At 44.8% G+C, this 17,874-nt stretch overlaps 1 protein-coding gene across 3 annotated transcripts in view; it reads left to right on the plus strand.

The window, feature by feature from the left end:
* The first annotated feature begins 1,232 nt into the window (after nucleotides 1–1,232).
* The window catches only part of LOC145357082 (peptidyl-prolyl cis-trans isomerase FKBP5-like), a 106,584-nt gene continuing 89,942 nt past the window's right edge, over nucleotides 1,233–17,874 (plus strand). For 2 of the 3 annotated variants that reach the window (XM_080210178.1, XM_080210180.1), the window contains exon 1: nucleotides 1,233–1,459. In XM_080210178.1, the coding sequence (XP_080066304.1) occupies nucleotides 1,352–1,459 (108 nt within the window). In that variant the 5' untranslated portion in view covers nucleotides 1,233–1,351. Of the gene's footprint in view, nucleotides 1,460–1,648; nucleotides 2,668–17,874 lie in introns of those variants that run through there. The other variant, XM_080210179.1, reaches the window with a different exon arrangement.

Raw genomic sequence — 17,874 nt, forward strand, 5'->3', positions numbered from 1 at the left:
TCTTCCATTCCTCTGACTTTCCTCCCTAAAATGCCACTTACTTAATTTTTCTTCACTCTCTCGGATTCACCAGAAACTCTCTTTCCCTCATCACCGCCTGGCCCTGAGGACTCCCCATCCTTTGCGGATAGTGATGAGAACCATCACAGGATACAGCAGGACATATGTCAGTTGGAGACTTGGGTGTTTGAACAAATACATGAATAGGCTGGGATTGGAGGGATATGGTCTCTGGAAGGGTAGGGGGTTTTAGTTCAGGCGGGCAGCAGGCTTGGAGGGCCAAAGGGCCTGTGCGTGAGCTGCAATTTTCTTTGTTCTATTCTCTGGCCTTGGGGATCCCTCACCCTCTGCCTCTGGAGATCCTCCACATCCTGGGGATTATCCAGCCTCTGGATCCGGGGATTCCCTGACTCTCTGGCCCTGGGGGATCACCCACCTTCTGGCCCTGGGTATTCCCCTACCCTCCGGCCCTGGGTATTCCCCCACCCTCCGGCCCTGGGGATTCCCCCACCCTCCGGCCCTGGGGAACGTCCACCCTCTGGCCCTGGGGAACCCCCACCCTCTGGCTAAAGGGATCCCTCACCTTCTGGCCCTGGGTATTCCCCTACCCTCTGGCCCTGGGGATTCTCCCACCCTCTGGCCCTGGGGAACTCCCACCCTCTGGCTAAAGGGATCCCTCACCCTCTGGCCCTGGGCATCCCACACCCTCTGGCCCTGGGGAACCTCCACCCTCTGGCCCTGGGGAACCTCCACCCTCTGGCTAAAGGGATCCCCCACTCTCTAGCCCAGGGAATCCCTCACCCTCTGGCCCTGGGCATCCCACATCCTCTGGCCCTGGGGATCCCCCACCCTCTGGCCCAGGGAATCCCTCACCCTCTAGCCCAGGGAATCCCTCACCCTCTGGCCCTGGGCATCCCACATCCTCTGGCCCTGGGGATTCCCCACCCTCTGGCCCAGGGAATCCCTCACCCTCTAGCCCAGGGAATCCCTCACCCTCTAGCCCAGGGAATCCCTCACCCTCTGGCCCTGGAGAATCCCCCACCCTCAAGCCCTGGGGATCCTCCACCCTCAGGCCCTGGGGACTCCCTCTCCTTCCCTAATCCCATTGTCCAACTGGAAGCCCCGCCTCCTCTTGCCCCGCCCCCTGTCAGTTTCTCCCGGCAGCCTCTGCGGTGGGCAGGAATAGGCCACTTTCAGGCGCGCCGCGGATGCTGGGATAGGGCAGTCTCCATAGCTGGCGGCGGGAGGAGACAGAGGGAGATTCGGCGTCCCTGCAAGAACCCAGAGCCAGGCGGACACTTCCATCCCCCAACGGCTGGGAGACTGAGAGAGAGCCAGCCTCTCCTGCACCATGACCACCGGCCAGGAACAGAGGGAGAGCGAGCAAGAAGCCCAGGCTGCGGGGCTGGAGCGAGACGCCGAGGACCTGACACCCAACCAGGACAAGGGGGTGCTGAAGGTAAGAAGCACTCAGATTTACCCCGAGCACACAGATTGTGCACGGAGAGGCTCGTGTCAGAGATTCAGCTGTTGTTTAAATAATAACATTCATTTAAAAAAAACAGAGCCCCAAGAAAATCTTTTTCAACACTGAAGCTGAAATAATTGCAAACACTTCAAAGCTGTTTCAATTCCCTCACAAGCTTTAATACCCAAACACTGTTATAATTATTGAACTCTATTCCATATGTAAGCAGCCTATACTACCAGCAGTTAAACGCAGCAATATCTGAAGACGATTTATTCAGAGATTCACAGAGTAACTTTATCTCCGATTTAACAAAATACTTTCATTCAATTACTGAAACAGCGGCTATTTCGGGTGCTTCCTGTACACTTGCAATGCACTTACACACATTTCTCCACATAATTGGAGATGTTTCGGCGCGTTCTTATATCGCCTATTTTTTTTGTATAATTTACCTGCATGAATTGTACTAAACCATTCAGCTTTTCCCGTCCCGAGTCTGAATAGCAAATGGAAAAATGTCGAGAAAGTTTTTTCTTTTTGCCCCGTCTTGTTCCATTGAATTTAATTAAACGGTTCTATCTGATCATTAATGCTCATTTTAAAACAACACTCACTCTCGACCCAACCAAACTCGGGAACCTTCACCGAAGTCTCCTGAACTTATAAATCACTTTGAAAATGTGAGCGATGGATTTGAGTTGAATTCTCCCGGTGTTTCAAGCGATCCCTCCAGCTGCACAGTCAGTGATAGGAACATTGCCTGGTCTTAAAGAGACACTCGGTATTCAGCAGTGAAGCCCAGGAGTGTTAGCCTCAGTATCCCGTTATCCCACTTCACTTCCAGATAGCTCACGACCTCTTCCCTCCCCTTGAGGCTGCCCCAAGCTTCTCTCTACCCGGCAGCCCAACCCCGTGTTTGTCCCGATTGTACTCTGCAACCTGGATCCTGGAAAGTAAAGTCGACCAACCTCCCTCCCACCCACTCACTGGCTTCTGGAGGCAGCAGAGAGTTAGGACCAGAAGAGACGTCGGCAGCAGTCCTCCCCAGATTTTGCAGCCTTGTTTTGGAGTTCACCCCAGCCTCAGCCCCGACCTCCGAGTGCAAACCTCAAACTGAGTGCGCAGAGAGGGATGCCAGCACCTTCAAATATAACAGTCTAACCCGATGTCCATGCGAAATGGGAGAGGGGATGTTTGTGGGTATATGTTGACATTCCGGAGAGATTAAACGAGTGAAGTGGATTCCAGTTTGAGCGGACTGAATGTATAGATTTACTCAGTGCTGTGACTGGGGTTGATGAGTGTGTAGTTACTGCAGTGTGCTGCCTCCCTGAGCTCTGTATACTTGATGCCCCACTGCTTTATGTTTGATTGTGCTGAATTTGCGTTTCAGTTTTAGATTCTATCTAGCTGACTGAGTAATTCATCTCATTTCTCCTTTTTTATGTAAATATTCGAGGTTTTACTTTATTGGTGTACTAGGATTGTTGATGACATTGGGTTTATTTTCGAAAAAAATAGTTGACCTGTTTCAGATGACTCTGGGTCTGAGGGAATGAGCAGCGTCTTAAAGTATCGAATCCACTCTTAGTTCAGTAACTCAGTCACAAAGTTGACGGCAGCTCCAGAGTTTTATCATTGTTTTAAACATTGATTTCTTGTTGCATCTTGTACTCAATTTGAAATGTTTCAGAGCTCCAGTAAACACCCTCCCCACAAATGAATTTGATCACGATGGCTTCTGGCTTGTGGGACGAGAGTCCATGTGATTTACCTTCCATTATTATTCATTGAGATTTACTTACAGCTGTTCTGGGGCAGGTTGCACGTTTGCATTTTAGCTGCTTGGTTGGGGTTGAAGTTCTCCCAGTCTGCCTTTAAAATGCTGCTGAACTTCTTGCTTTGGGTACCTATCAGCAGAAGGATGAAAGAACTTGCATTCATATAGCGTCTATCCTGATCTCAGCATGTTCCAAATCACTTTATTGCCAATCAAGTACTTTTTGCAGTGGTTAGCACTGCTGCCTCACAGCGCCAGGAACTCGGGTTCGATTCTCAGCTTGGGTCACTGTCTGTGTGGAGCTTGCATATTCTCCCCATGTCTGTGTGTGTTTCCTCTGGGTACTCTGATTTCTTCCCACAGTCTGTAAAACATGTGGGTTATGTGGATCGGTCATGCTAAATTGCCCCTTAGTGTCCAAAGATGTGTAGGTTGAATGGATTAGTCATGGGAAGTGTGTGGGGTTATGAGGATAGGACAGGGGAGAGGGTCTGGGTAAGACATGCTGTCAAAGAGTCAGTGCAAACTTGATGGGCTGAATGGTCTTCTTCTGCAATGTAGGGATTCTTTGATTCTATGACAAATGGATCCTTCCCCTCCCAAAGTCCAAAAGACGTGCTGGTTAGATGCATTGGCCATGCTAAATTCTCCCTCAGTGTACCTGAACAGTCACCCGAGTGTGGCATCTGAGATTTTTACAGTAGCTTCATTGCAGTATTAATGTAAGCCTACTTGTATCATTAATTAATAAACTTTTAAACATTTGTGTATAGAATTCAGCAGCCAATTTGTGCATAGCAAGCTCCCACAACTGCAATGTGAAAATGACCAGATAATCTAGTTTAGAATCATACAATAAAATCCCACAGTGCAAAAGGAGGCCATTCAGCCTGCACTGACAACAATCCCATCTAGCTCTTTCCCCGTAACCCGATGTATTAACCCTACTAATCCCCTGATACTAAGGGGCAATTTAGCATGGCCAATCAACCTAACCCACATATTTTAGGAGTGTGGGAGGAAATTGGAGCACCTGGAAGAAATTCACACAGATATGGGGAGGACATATAAACTCCACACAGACTGTTTCCCAAGGCTGGAACTGAACCTGGGTCCCTGGCATTGTGAAGTAGCAGTGCCAACAGCTGTGCTACCATGGCACCCTAGGTCGAGGTTGTGGAATAAATTCCTGCTCTTCTTTGAAATAGTGGTTCAAAATCCAATCCGAAAAACCCTCTGATAGTGCAGCACTCCATCAGTACTTGCACTAAATGTTAGCCTACATTATACATTCATGCTGGAGTGGGGCTTGAAAAGCCAGCTATCTGAATCCAAGGTGAAATTGCTGACTGAAAGTTTAAGGACAATTCACATCTCCCAATCAGCACCTGATATGGTTTTGTGTTGAGAGTGTATAAAATGTGGAGTTCCTGTGATAGTAAAAGGTTCCCTCCAGTGGCTCTCACACAGTCTATTTATCAGTTCTATTTTGCACTGTGCAGTTTCCATTGTACACTTTGCATTGTTGATAAGTTAACTAATGTTTTGCTCAGACTGTGGAGTGTTTGAACTGAGATTTGGTCTTTGGTCTGTGCCTGAGGGAGAAAGTCAATTCCTTTCTTTAATCTCCCAGGAGAAGGAATGGCTTCCTTCTGCACTGTAGAGATTATATGGTTCTGGGATATGTCTGTTCTGGTCCCAAAGATAATTGAAGCAAATGCAACATTCAACATTGCATGGATTATATTTCCTCGATCTTAACTAAGGGGTTAGGCAATGGGTTTTATAAAAATTATACAGGCATTTTAAATTTGATTGCGGTCACTTTTAATTAAATGATTCACTTTCAAACACTACAATATATGTTTTCAATTTTTAATATCGGGGGAGATTTTGATGTTATTATGCCTTGAGCATAACAGTTCATCTGTTCTAACCGTGTGTTAGTCATTGGAAAATACACGTAATATATGTAAAGAAGATTAGGCAATGACTGAATGCAGTGCTGCTAGAGTTACTGAATAGATTTGCAAGGACATTACTTACAAGGATTTATATTTATTTTCTGTTCACTCCCATGGAGTGTACAGTAGAATGGAACTCTCTAGAGGAGGAAGTTTCCTTTTTTTTAGTTTATGTGTAAAATTTAACCTATAGAACAAACAAAATTAACCACAAACACAATGCAGAGATAATTGGATGTAAGAGACATTTGGTAATACAGAAATTGTGAATTGTTGGAAAAATTCATGCTGTCAAAAAGTTTCAAACAGCAAGTCTCTTTTCTTCTACAATAAAAGATAATGTTAAATACTATACAGAATAAAATTATATGTCTTGAGTTACTCTGGCTCAGAATCAATGGAGCTGGAGTAAGAGTTGCTCTGTTTTTAAAAAAAGCATTGTCTGTATAGTTTACTCTAGAACACCATCACAGCGTAACAGAGTATCGAAAGGGTGGGCACTCCAGTTGGTAGGATGTGGACAGTGTTGTCTCCCAGGGGCTTAGCACTGAGAGCTGCAGATTTTCACTGTATTTAACAATGAATTGGATGAAGGAAGAAAGATTCATGTTTGCCGCTGACATGAGACTGGGTGGCACAGTGAACAGGGCAGACAATAGCAGGAAGTTGCAAAGGGTCATTGACAGACGAAGTGATTGGGGGAAAAGCTGTGGCAGATAGAGTCTGATATCTGAAGGTATGAGCTCTTCGACTCTGTTCCTCAAAGGTCGATCTGAGTATTCTCTAAATGATGAGAAGCTAGGAGCTGTGGAGGAACTGAGGGTTTGGGATTCATGTACAAGAATTATTAAAAGCATTGGACCTTTCCCTGGATTCAGCAGGTCCATCAGCATCTGTGGAAAGAGAGTTAACCAGACTTAACCTCTCAAATTCAGATGACTCTTCTGCAGAGGATGCCGGAGCCTGGGAGGGGAGATCCTCTATTGCTGATAGTGCAGCCGCTGCAAACGCAGCCACCACAGGCTCAAGGTCCACTAGAAACCCTTTCAGATGAGTGAGGGCAGGTTGAGGGCCATAGGATGGGGTTCATGGGAGGGGATCTGAGGCAAGGGGTGGATTTTAGTGAGTCCCCGTTTGCCATATTGGGCCCCTCGATGAAGCATTGAGTGCCTTTGACCCTAGCCCAATCTCCCCCACCCAGTTGCGCTTGATTTTCAGGCTGTCCTGCACTCCCTCTACAGGTTAAATAACAGCAGTGGCAAGATTAGTCACTGAGGGGGGCATTCATTGCCCAAAGAACAGCATCCATTGGCATTCAGTTGGCTGCAATCCTTCCTGCCCTGGACTTAACTGGGGGGAAAGGCAGGTAGGAAATGGGAGCTCACCCTGCATTTCCTACCTGACTGAGTGCTTCCTGTCTCCAAACTCACTGCCTGTGAGTGGGAGGAAAGGAGGGAGCATTGTGTTCCAAACAGAATCTGGGAGGACCGCCAGCCAGCCAGGACTGTGTTGTAATAGTCAAGTCTGGAGATACCAAATGCATGGACGAGAGTTAATGAGCTGAGGCAAGGCAGACTTGACCAATGCTGTGAAGTGGAAATACATTGTCTTAGTGCTGTATCGTTGGAGGCTCATCTTGGGCTAAAAAGGCTAAGTAATGAGGACAGGTTGCAGAGACACGCTGTGTATTTCCACCAATAAAGAAAATTTAGGGGCTATCTGATAGAGGTGTCATACTTAAATCACTAAAGGTGGCACCATGAGTTAATAAATAGGGTAAAAAAAATCAGGGAGGTAATGTTAAATGCTTATATAACCTTGGTTAGACCACATGGAGTACTGTGTTTGGTCTATCTACAAACAGGATACTGGAGGACTGGAAACGTGCAGAAAACACACGCGAGCAAATAACCAGAGTGTCTGGAAAAAACTTGAGGATATCTGTTTATGGTCATTATTACCAAATTATGAATGAATTCCAGGACAAAGGGAGCATAAATATAAATATAAGATAGTGACTAAGTGATCAAATGAAGAATTGAGATTGAGAGCGTGGAACTATTAAAGAGAAAATACTGACATTTAAAGAGAGGCTTAATATATATGTGAGAGGGCTTTGTATCAAAGGCTACCAGAACAGGTTGGGAAAAGATAGACTAGGATGAGGCTTGTGTGGCATTTAAACATTATCATGGGCTACTGAATCACATAGGATGGGTGCTGTGAATTGTCTGTGAAAGCTTTAGCTTTATCCCCTCTCTGTATTGCACAGTGAACAGTGTCACTTGTGCTTTCTGTATACACATTAAATCCTCCATTTCCTGGAATTCCTTATCGGATTTCTTGGTGACTATCCATCTTTAATGGCTTCTAGTTCGGCTTTTCCCTATGAGAGGGAACATTCTTTCTGTATTCACTCTCTCAAAACTGTTCAACATTTTAATGACCTCTGTCAGGTCATCAAAGAGCTTTCCTTCCTTAAGAGAAACGAGACTCAGCCTATCTATCCTTTCCTGATATATAAATCCACACATTTCTGCCATCTTTGTAAATTCTCTCTGCACCCTCTCCAGTAATTCTGTATCTTTTTGTAGTTCGCATTCCAGACTGCCACTTGCTCAGGGTGAATCTATACTCTGATTGTAGCATTGCCACCATGAACTGTAATTGGCAGCAATTTGACCAACTGGGCTGGCACACCAGAGCAAAATATTTCTCCATCTGTCCTTGGTTACAGAGTGTTGCTTGCTTACAGCTGGTGGAAGAAATTTGGGTGGAGAGATGGCATGCAGTGCATTTATAAAGGATGTACAGCACAGCAACAGGTCATTTGGCCCCAATGTTCCTTGAAGTGTTTATTACAGAATTACTACAGTACAGAAGAAGGTCATTTGGCCTATTGAGTCTGCACTGACCACAATCCCACCTAAGCCTTATCCCCATAAACCTGTGCATTTACCCTGTCTAGAGGCTAGAATGGAGTTTATACTCCATACTAGCCTCTGCCCATCTTTCTTTTCTAAATCTCCTAACGTAACACTCTTTTCCCATCTCCCTTATATTCTTGTCCACTTTCCCCTTTAAATACATCTGTATTATTCACTTCTCACACTCCCTGTGGGAGCAGATTCCACATTCTCATCACTCTTTCGTGAAGAAATTTACCCTACTGGATTTCTTGGTGGCTATCTTACATTGATGGTTTCTAGTTATGCTCTTCCCCCACAAGAGGAAAGGTCTTATTCTGTATCCACTCTGCACAAAAACTTTTCACAGTTTAAAAAGTAATCCTTCAGCCTCCTTGTTTCATTGGAAGGCGACCCAGCCTGTCAGTTCTTTCCTGATGTGTATATCTGCAGGTTTCTGGGACCATTTTAGTAAATCTACTCTGCACCTTCCTCAGTGCCTCTATTACCTTTTTATAATGTGATCAGAGCTGCACTGGAAGGGCAGGACCTCCTGACACTGCCCACTGGTACCATTCACCGGTGCTGCCGAAGATAATGGGTGTTTGGCTAGCTCGCAGCATTAGGACTGGGAAATCCCAATCTAAGTGTGATGTAACCAATGTTTGAGAGAGGGTCAGGGCATTTTTTTCAATTATAGAATCTTAATGTTCAATGTTATAATGGAACCTGCCCAATTTGTATCACTTCATTTAAATGGGAGAAGAATCTGTTAGGATCTGCTGATGATTTACAGGCAAGTCTCCAGCTGTGCTCAACATCTGGTGAGAAATGCTGCCCTGACTGTGTTGGTCAAAGGAGACTTTCAGCAACCAGACAGACCCAGGAACTCTGCTCTTTGTCAATGACTCAACAGAGAGATGATGAATGAAATAAAGATGTTAATCTCTGCAATGTTTAACCACCAGCATTTCTCACACAACTTGTACTTGGTGTTGTCGTTTCTAACAGTCTAATAATCCAGAGGTCTGGACCAGCAATTTGAAAGTTCAAATCTCATATGATATTTTGAAACTTGGATTTAATTTAAAACATTTGGAACTAAGAACTGTCAGTAAAAAGGATGTTAAAGTTGTCTAATTGTCATTACAAAAATTCGATTGGTTCACAGATGTCCTTTTTAAGGAACGGAATCCTTTTCCATGATTTTTCCAGACAATTATAAGTGTTTAACATTCTACATCCATGGAACACACGCATCCTACACAGAACAGGCAAACAGACTAGGAACAGCACTACTTCTAAATTGCTAAATCCAGATGAAGGGAGAATGATGTAAAGCAGAATTCCACTGGCTGAACCTAATCAGGGCGAGAGATGATAGCCAGAGTTCTATTGCCCTGCCCGCCATGGGAATGACAATGAGTAGGTCCAAAAGCAAAGAAAATTACAGCACAGGAACAGGATCTTCGGCCCTTCAAACCTGCACCGACCATCCTGCCCAACTTAACTAAATCCCCCTACCCTTCTGGGGACATATCCCTATATTCCCATCCAATTCATGTATTTGTCAAGATGCCCTTTAAAAGCCACTACCATATCTGCTTCCACTACTTCCCCAGCAGCAAATTCCAGGCAACCACCTCCCTCTGTGTAAAAAATCGTACATTGCCTTTAAACTTGCCCCTTGCACCTTAAACCTGTACTCCCTAGTAATTGACTCTTCCATCCTGGGAAAAAGCTTCTGACAATCCACTCTGTCCATGCCTCTCATAATCTTGTAGACTTCTATCAGGTCACTCTGCAACCTCTGTCGTTCCAGAATAAATCAAGTTTCTCCAACCTCTCCTCATCGCTAATGCCCTCCATACCAGGCAACATCCTGATAAAACTTTTCTGTACCCTCACCAAAGCATGAACATCTTTCTGGTAGTGTGGCAACCAGAATTGAACACTATATTCCAAGTGCGACTTAACTAAGATTCTATAAGGCTGCAACATGACTTGCCAATTTTTAAACTCAGTGCCCTGGCCGATGAAGGTAAGCATGCCATATGCCTTCTTGACCACCTGCATTGCCACTTTCGGTGACCTGTGTACCTGTACACCCAGATCCCTTTGCCTATCAATACTCTTAAGGTTTCTGCCATTTACTGTATATTTCCTATCTGTATTAGACCTTCCAAAATGCATTATCTCACATTTTTCCAGATTAAACTCTGTCTGCCATCTCTCCGCCCAAGTGTCCAACTTATCTATATCCTCCTGCATCCCCTAATGGTCCTCATCGCTATCCGCAAATCCACCAACCTTTGTGTCGTCCGCAAACTTACTAATTACATTTTCCTCCAGATCATTTATATATATTACAAACAACAAAGGTTGCAGCACTGACCCCTGACGAACGCCACTTGTCACAGCTCTCCATTGAGAAATACACTCTTCCACTGCTACTTTGACCAAGCCAGTTTTGTATCCATCTTGCCAGCTCACCTCTGATCCTGAGCGACTTCACCTTCTGCACCAGTCTGCCATGAGGGACCTTGTCAAAGGCCTTACTGAAGTCCATGTAGACAACATCCACTACCCTAATCCTCATCAATCATCTTCGTCATTTCTGTTGACCTCTGGCAGGATTTTCCATTTTTTGGTCAAGCGAGGCCAAAACACTGCTGGATATGTCCACTGCTGACGAAAAGGTAGTGGACCAAAAACATTAGCACTGTTTCTCTCTCCACAGGTGCTGCCAGACCTGCCGAGTCTTTTCCAGCTGTTTCCATTATTTCAGTTTTGTACCCTCATCAGCATTTTCCTGTTGGATCTGCAGACTTCCCATTTGCGCTCACCAGGGGAGGCTAGGCTTATGATGAGAGTCCTGCTGTTGGGAATATGGCCTAATTATTGACGGACAAATAGAATCTTGGATAGCACATTTCCAACATTTGCAGGTCCATTTTGAGAGTAAACTTTCCCACTGGGGATGTGAACGTGAAGAATTAACTCCCAAATGTTTCTATAAAAAAGGGACAATCCTTCCCCTTCCCCTTGACTTTCCTCCCCTTTTAATAGACTCATAGAGGTTTACAGCATGGAAACAGGCCCTTTGGCCCAACTTGTCCATGCTGCCCTTTTTTTAACCACTAAGCTAGTCCCAAATGCTCACGTTTGGCCCAGATCCCTCTATATTCATCATACTCATGTTACTGTCCAAACACTTTTTAAAAGACAAAATTGTGCCTGCCTCTACTATTATCTCTGACAGCTCATTCCAGACACTCACCACCCCCTGGACCCTTTTGTATCTTTCTCCTCTCAACTTAAACCTGCGCCCTCTAGTTTTAGACTCCCTTACCTTTGGGAAAAGAAGTTGACTAACTCCCTTATCTATGCCCCTCATTATTTTATAGACCCATTTTGGCCATTCATATACAGAAGGCTAAATCAGTGCAAACAGTATAGACGCTGTTCAAATCCGATGCAGGAGATAAAGGGGGCATCTGAGGATGTATCTTCCAATATACCATGCAGCATTGTGTGACCAGCACCCTCTCTTTTTGATTGTTTACAAAGCTTTAATGGAGACATTAAAACACATAATCAGTCATTGCCAAGGCTTATTACACTTTTAAATTGCAGTCTTATATTTACTTTTTGATAAGGAGCACATGATGCTGCTTATAAGGCAGATCAGCGTTCAGTGTTTTTCACTTGTATACAGATCAGAATGTCCCAGCTTCACTAATGCTCACCACATTAGCTGGCCTACAGCAAGCCCTTCCCACTGATTCTGGAGATGAAATGTTTGTTAATGTATTTACACATTGGATAAAGATAGGATTGAGATTGACAATAGAAACATAGAAGATAGGAGCAGGAAGAGGCCATTTGGCCCTTTGAGCCTGCTCTGCCATTCATTACAATCATGGCTGATTGTCCAACTCAATAGTCTAATCCTGCTTTCTCCCCATAATCTTCGATCCCATTCACCCCAAGTGTTATATCCAGCTGCCTCTTAAATACATTCAATGTTTTGGCATCAACTGCTTCCTGTGAAAGTGAATTTTACAGGCTTCCCACTCTTTAGGTGAAAAATGTCTCCTCATCTCCATCCTAAATGGTGTACCTTGACTTCCCACCATAGGGAACATCCTCCCTGCATCCACCCTGTCTAGTTCTGTTAGAATTTTGTAAGTCTCTAATGAGATGCCCCCGTCATTTCTCTGAACTCCAGCAAAAACAATCCTACCCTTGTCAATCTCACCTTATACATCAGTCCCGCTATCCCCGGAATCAGCCTGGTGAACCTTTGCTGCACTCCCTTGAGAGCAAGGACATCCTTCCTGTGCACTCCACAATCAAATAGCCGCCATTTACTGTCAAAGTTCATGTGGGAGGAATTTGCCAGCTAAGTTAGGCATGGTGTCAGAGAGCACACTTAGAACCGTTACCTCAGCAAGACTTTTGTCTACCGTCCTTTGACTGGAAGACAGCCCCTGATGGGCTGGATCTCTGCCTGGTGTGGGGAGGTCTCATTGATCCTGGCCACAATTCCAATGAGGATTATTATTGTAATGATAGGACATGTACTGGCCTCCTCACGGAGTTCCACTGGAAAGTGGGACAAATCAATAGTAAAATACTGAGGAGATTGGACAACTGAACTAAGAAAACAGCAATAACTGGAAAAAAACTCAGCAGGTCAGGCAGCATCTGTGGAGAGAGAAACAGAGTTAACATTTCATTTCTACGGTCTTGCCATCAGTCATCTTCTGTCCTAATAAAGTGAGCCAATGGGGTTTTTCCACACATTGGGAATTTTTCCTTCATTTGGATAGGCTGAATTTAACTATTTAAAATCAGTGCTGTTCCTGTGCCGACACAGGTTTGGAGGTTGTGTTGCTGTTGAGTAAATATTTAAATGTAACAGTGACAGAATACTCCTATTTCTCTCAGTTGACGCGTGCAGGAAGATTATACAAAATGAGCCAGCCCATGATATATAATCTGAGACCGAATTGGGCAGACATTCTTCTGTTATTAGATGCATCAAAAGTGTTCTCCGGATAGAACACGCCTGTGAGAAGAGCCTCAGCAAACTGCACAATGCAGCACAGCCACCAAATAAACCCAGGCAGACACACCAAGACAAATGGCTCAAGTGTTTTTACTGCAGCCAGCTCTCTAAATCCTCCAGCAACCAATCATAAGTACCCAAATGAGTAACCGTCCAACAATTCATGACTTACTCTGCCTGTTGTTCTACATAAATTACAGGATGTTCAATTCAGCCAGACCATGCTCCATATAAGTAGTTGTCCTAAGCTTATGTGCCTGCTTTGTTTCCATATCTCAGTTTATTCCCTTTTCTTGAGTAACCTATCTAATCTATTCTTAAATGCTGACATAGCCTCTCTTTCCATCACGACTCCTTACTGAATTCCGCAGGCTCACGACACCCTGTATAAATAGGCTTCTGCTGCTCTTGGTCCTTCTCTGTCTCAAATCAATCTTGTATTCAGGTCACCTTCTGAACATCAAATCCCCCAGAGACCACCAGTCTGCCCTGCTCTATCCAGCTGTAATTACCCCCTTCAACCCCCCGAGACCACCAGTCTGCCCTGCCCTATCCCGCTGTAATTACCCCTCAAATCCCTCAGAAGCCACCCGTCTGCCCTGCCCTATCCCGCTGTAATTACCCCTCAAATCCCTCAGAAGCCACCTGTCTGCCCTGCCCTATCCAGCTGTAAATAACCCTCTGTTCTAACAGAATTGAATAAATAATTTTTCAAGGGCTTTATTGTATTTGTAATTTCTTCATTGCAGGCAGCACCCTCTTTATTGCCTCAACGTCCTTCCTGTAGTCTGGAACATTAACTGACACGCAGCTGTGATTCTGACAAGGTTTTGAATAGATGAACCAATGCACCTTGCCAGAAAACCCATCATATATTTTGGGTTGGACCAACAGGAATGCTCCTTTTACATTTTACAGCAGTATGCTTGCTGAATGTTGTTCAGTGTGATTAATCTATATCGTGGAGATACCAGCAGGTAGCTGCAATGGTTAGGATTTGATTTGATTTATTATCACATGTATTTACAGTGAAAAATATTGTTTCTTTTGCACCATACAGACAAAATATACTGTTCACAGAGAAGGAAACAAGAGCGTGCAGAATGTAGTGTTACAGTCATAGCAAGGGTGCAGAGAAAGTTCAACTTAATACAAGATAGGTTCATTCAAAAGTCGGTCAGCAGCAGGGAAGAAGCTGTTCTTGAGTCGGTTGGTACATGATCTCAGACTTTTGCATCTTTTTCTCGAAGGAAGAAGATGGAAGAGAGAATGTCTGGGGTGCATGGGGTCCTTAATTATGCTGGCTGCTTTGCCGAGGCAGCGGGAAGTGTAGATAGAGTCAATGGATGGGAGGCTGGTTTGTGTGATGGCTTCATTTGTGACCTTTTGTAGTTTCTTGCAGTCTTGGGCAGAGCAGGAGTCATACCAAGCTGTGATACAACCGGAAAGAATGGTACATCTGTAAAAGTTGGTGAGAGTCGTAACTGACATGCCAAATTTCTTGAGTCTTCTGAGAAAGTAGAGGCGTTGGTGGGCTTTCTTAACTCCAGTGTTGGCATGGGGGGACCAGGACAGGAATTAGACCATTATCTTAGCTCTAAGTATGGTGGACTCCCAACTTACCTTGCACGAGAAGGAAGCCTGCTCCTTTCAATATGGTAAGAAGTCTGACAACACCAGGTATCAGTCCAACCAATTTATTTGATAGTAAACTCACAAGCTTTCGGGGTTTGCCCCTTTGTCAGGTGAATGGAGAGTTCTGGCCTCAGACAGAGCATATAACACAGCACAGACAGTTTACAGATTACCCCAGTTCAATGCTGGCATCTCCACATCATGCCTTTCAATATGTACAGTGGAACAGTGGTTTGCACTGCTACCTCACAGCACCTCGGGTTCAATTCTGACTTGCCACGCTATCTGTGTGGAGTTTGAACGTGCTTCCTGTGTCTGAGTGGGTTTCCTCCAGCTGCTCCGATTTCCTACCACAGTCTAAGAATGTGTGGGTTAGGTTGATTGGCCATGCTAAATTGACCCTAGTGTCAGGGAGATTGTGGGGTTACAGGGATAGGACTTGGGTGGGATTGTTGTTGGTGCAGGCTTGATGGGCCAAGTGGCCTCCTCCTGCAGTGTAAGGGTTCTATGATATCCTTCCCCCGATCTGGGCTGACTTTCTAAACACCAGGACCTTGTCAGATTCTTGACATTTCTTCTACATCACTGCCAGGATCCTTGAAGAGCTGCTGCTGACATTGAACTGCACAGCTGTCTCTGCTTGCCAAGGCCACGGGGACATTTTTTCCCACTGGGTCAGTTCAATTCCTCAGATAGCTTTCTGCTAAGGATCCAATCTCCATCAGGGTGGGGCGGAGTGGTGAAACCTGGCTGTGGAACTAGTGATCCTGTTTCTCTCAGGGCACCCCTCCCTCCAACATCCAGCCCCATCCATACTCCTGCTATTGGTCTCCCAATGTGTGGGCGCTACCTCCCAATGATCAGTTGAAAAATCAATAGACTTTTCATTAGTTGATGAGAATTCTTGAATGTTAAACAATTTTATTTGTTACAATCCCACCTTTTTTAAAAAAACTTATAATCAGGAAAGTTACTACAAAAGCCCATGTTTTTTGTTTCCAGTGAGACTTTTCTTCCGGTGTCACTCTCTTACAATGTCCTGAAATTAGGCTTTAATTCCTAAAGATACTAGGGCGGTGGGGGAAGGGTTGAGAACCCAATGCTGGCTTGGTGTTCAGTGTTCTCTCCCCCCAGGCAGTTCAGGAGGAGGATTTCAGCCTCTTTGGGAAAATTAAAACTTTATTGGGAATGGGTAGTTGTAGTGATGACTCTGCTAGGAAAATTTCATTCAAATATCTGGCAGTGCAGGCTCCTGGCCTAGGCCTGGGGAGCATTAGGACAGAAGAAATAGGAGCAAGGGTAGCTCATCCAACCTGTTATTCAATATGATCACGATAGGGTGGCATGGAGGCACTGTGGTTCGCACTGCTGCCTCACAGCACCAGGGCCTTGGATTCAATTCCAGTCTCAGGTCACTGCCTATGTGTGGAGTTTGCACATTCTCCCCATGTCTGCATGGGTCCCCCCCCCCCCCCCCCCCGCAATCCAAAGACGCGCGGGTTGGGTTAGGGGATTAACAGGGTAAATGAGGGTTATGAGAATCCCTGTGGTCAGTACAGACTTGATGGGCCGAATGGCCTCCTTCTCTTTTCTAGAGATCCTATCATCTATAATGACTTTCAACCCAATTCACCCACCTATTCCCCAAATTCCTTCATTCCCTGAGAGATCAAAAATCTGTCTATCCTGGCCTTAAATATATTAAACACTGGAGCATCCACAACTCTCTGGGGTAGAGAATTCCAAAGATCCTTGAAATGTGAATACATTTCTCCTCCGCTCACTCATAAATGTTCAACCCCTTATCGAGAGGCTGTGCCCCTTTGTTTTAGTCGGGGCAAGGAAGTCAAGGCTAGCATAAAAGCAAATGAAAAAGCATGCGAACTAGCAAGGATGATTGGGAAACCTTTAAAAGCGAGCAGAGGGCAATTAAAAAAGCAATAAGGTGGGGAGAAGGTGAAATATGAGTGGAAGCTAGTTAGTAATATAAAAGAAGATAGGAAGAGCTTGTTTCAATATATAAAAGGTAGGAGAGAGGCAAAAATAGCCATTGGACCACTGGAAAATGAGGCTGGAGAAGTAATAATAGGAAACAAAGCAATGGCAGAGGAAGTGAATAGTTACTTGGCATCAGTCTTCACGGTGGAAGATGTCATTGGGATGCCAGAGCTTCAGGAGAATCAGGGGGCACAGGTGAGTGTAGTAGTCATCACTAAAGAGAAGGTTCTGGGGAAATTGAAGATGGGTAAATCACCTGGACTGGATGGACTAAACCCAGGGTTCTAAAATAGATAACTGAGGAAATTGTGGAGGCATTGGTAGTGATCTTTCAGGAGGCAGGGAGGGTACTGCATTGGAACGTAGCTAATGTAACACTGCTGTTTGAGAAGGGAGGGAGGCAGTAAACAGGAAATTATAGGCCAGTTAGCCTGACGTCAGTCATTGCCAAGAATTTACAGTTCATTGTTAAAGATGAGTTTGCAGAGTACTTGGAAATGCATGTTAAAGTAGGGTTGAGTCAGTGCGGCCTTGGCAAGGGGAAGTCATGTCTGACACATCTATTAAAGTTCTTTGAGGAGGTAACAAGGAAGTTAGATAAAGGAGGACTGGGGTGGACATGATTTATTTAGATTTCCAGAAGGCCTTTGACAATGTGCTGCATAGAGACTGTTAAATAAGCCCATGGTGTTAACGGTAAGATCCTGGCATGGATAGTGGATTGGCTGACCAGCAGAAGGCAGAGAGTGGGAATAAAGATGTCTTTTTCAGAATGGCAGCCGGTGACTGATGTTGTGGTTTGGGGTCAGTGCTGGGGCCACAACTTTTCACAATATACGTTAACGATTTGGAGGAAGGAACTGAAGGCACCATTGCAAAGATGATACAAAGATACGTATCAGGGACAAGCAGTACTGAGGAAGCAGGGGGGCTGCAAAAGGACTTGGACAGGTTAGGAGAGTGGGCAAAATACAATATGGAAAAGTGTGAGATTATGCAATTTGGAAGGAGGAATGGAGGCATAGACTATTTTCTAAATGGGAAAA

The sequence above is a fragment of the Carcharhinus amblyrhynchos genome, chromosome 22, assembly GCF_965287045.1.
Source record: "Carcharhinus amblyrhynchos chromosome 22, sCarAmb.v2.hapA, whole genome shotgun sequence".
NCBI classification, from domain to species: domain Eukaryota; kingdom Metazoa; phylum Chordata; class Chondrichthyes; order Carcharhiniformes; family Carcharhinidae; genus Carcharhinus; species Carcharhinus amblyrhynchos.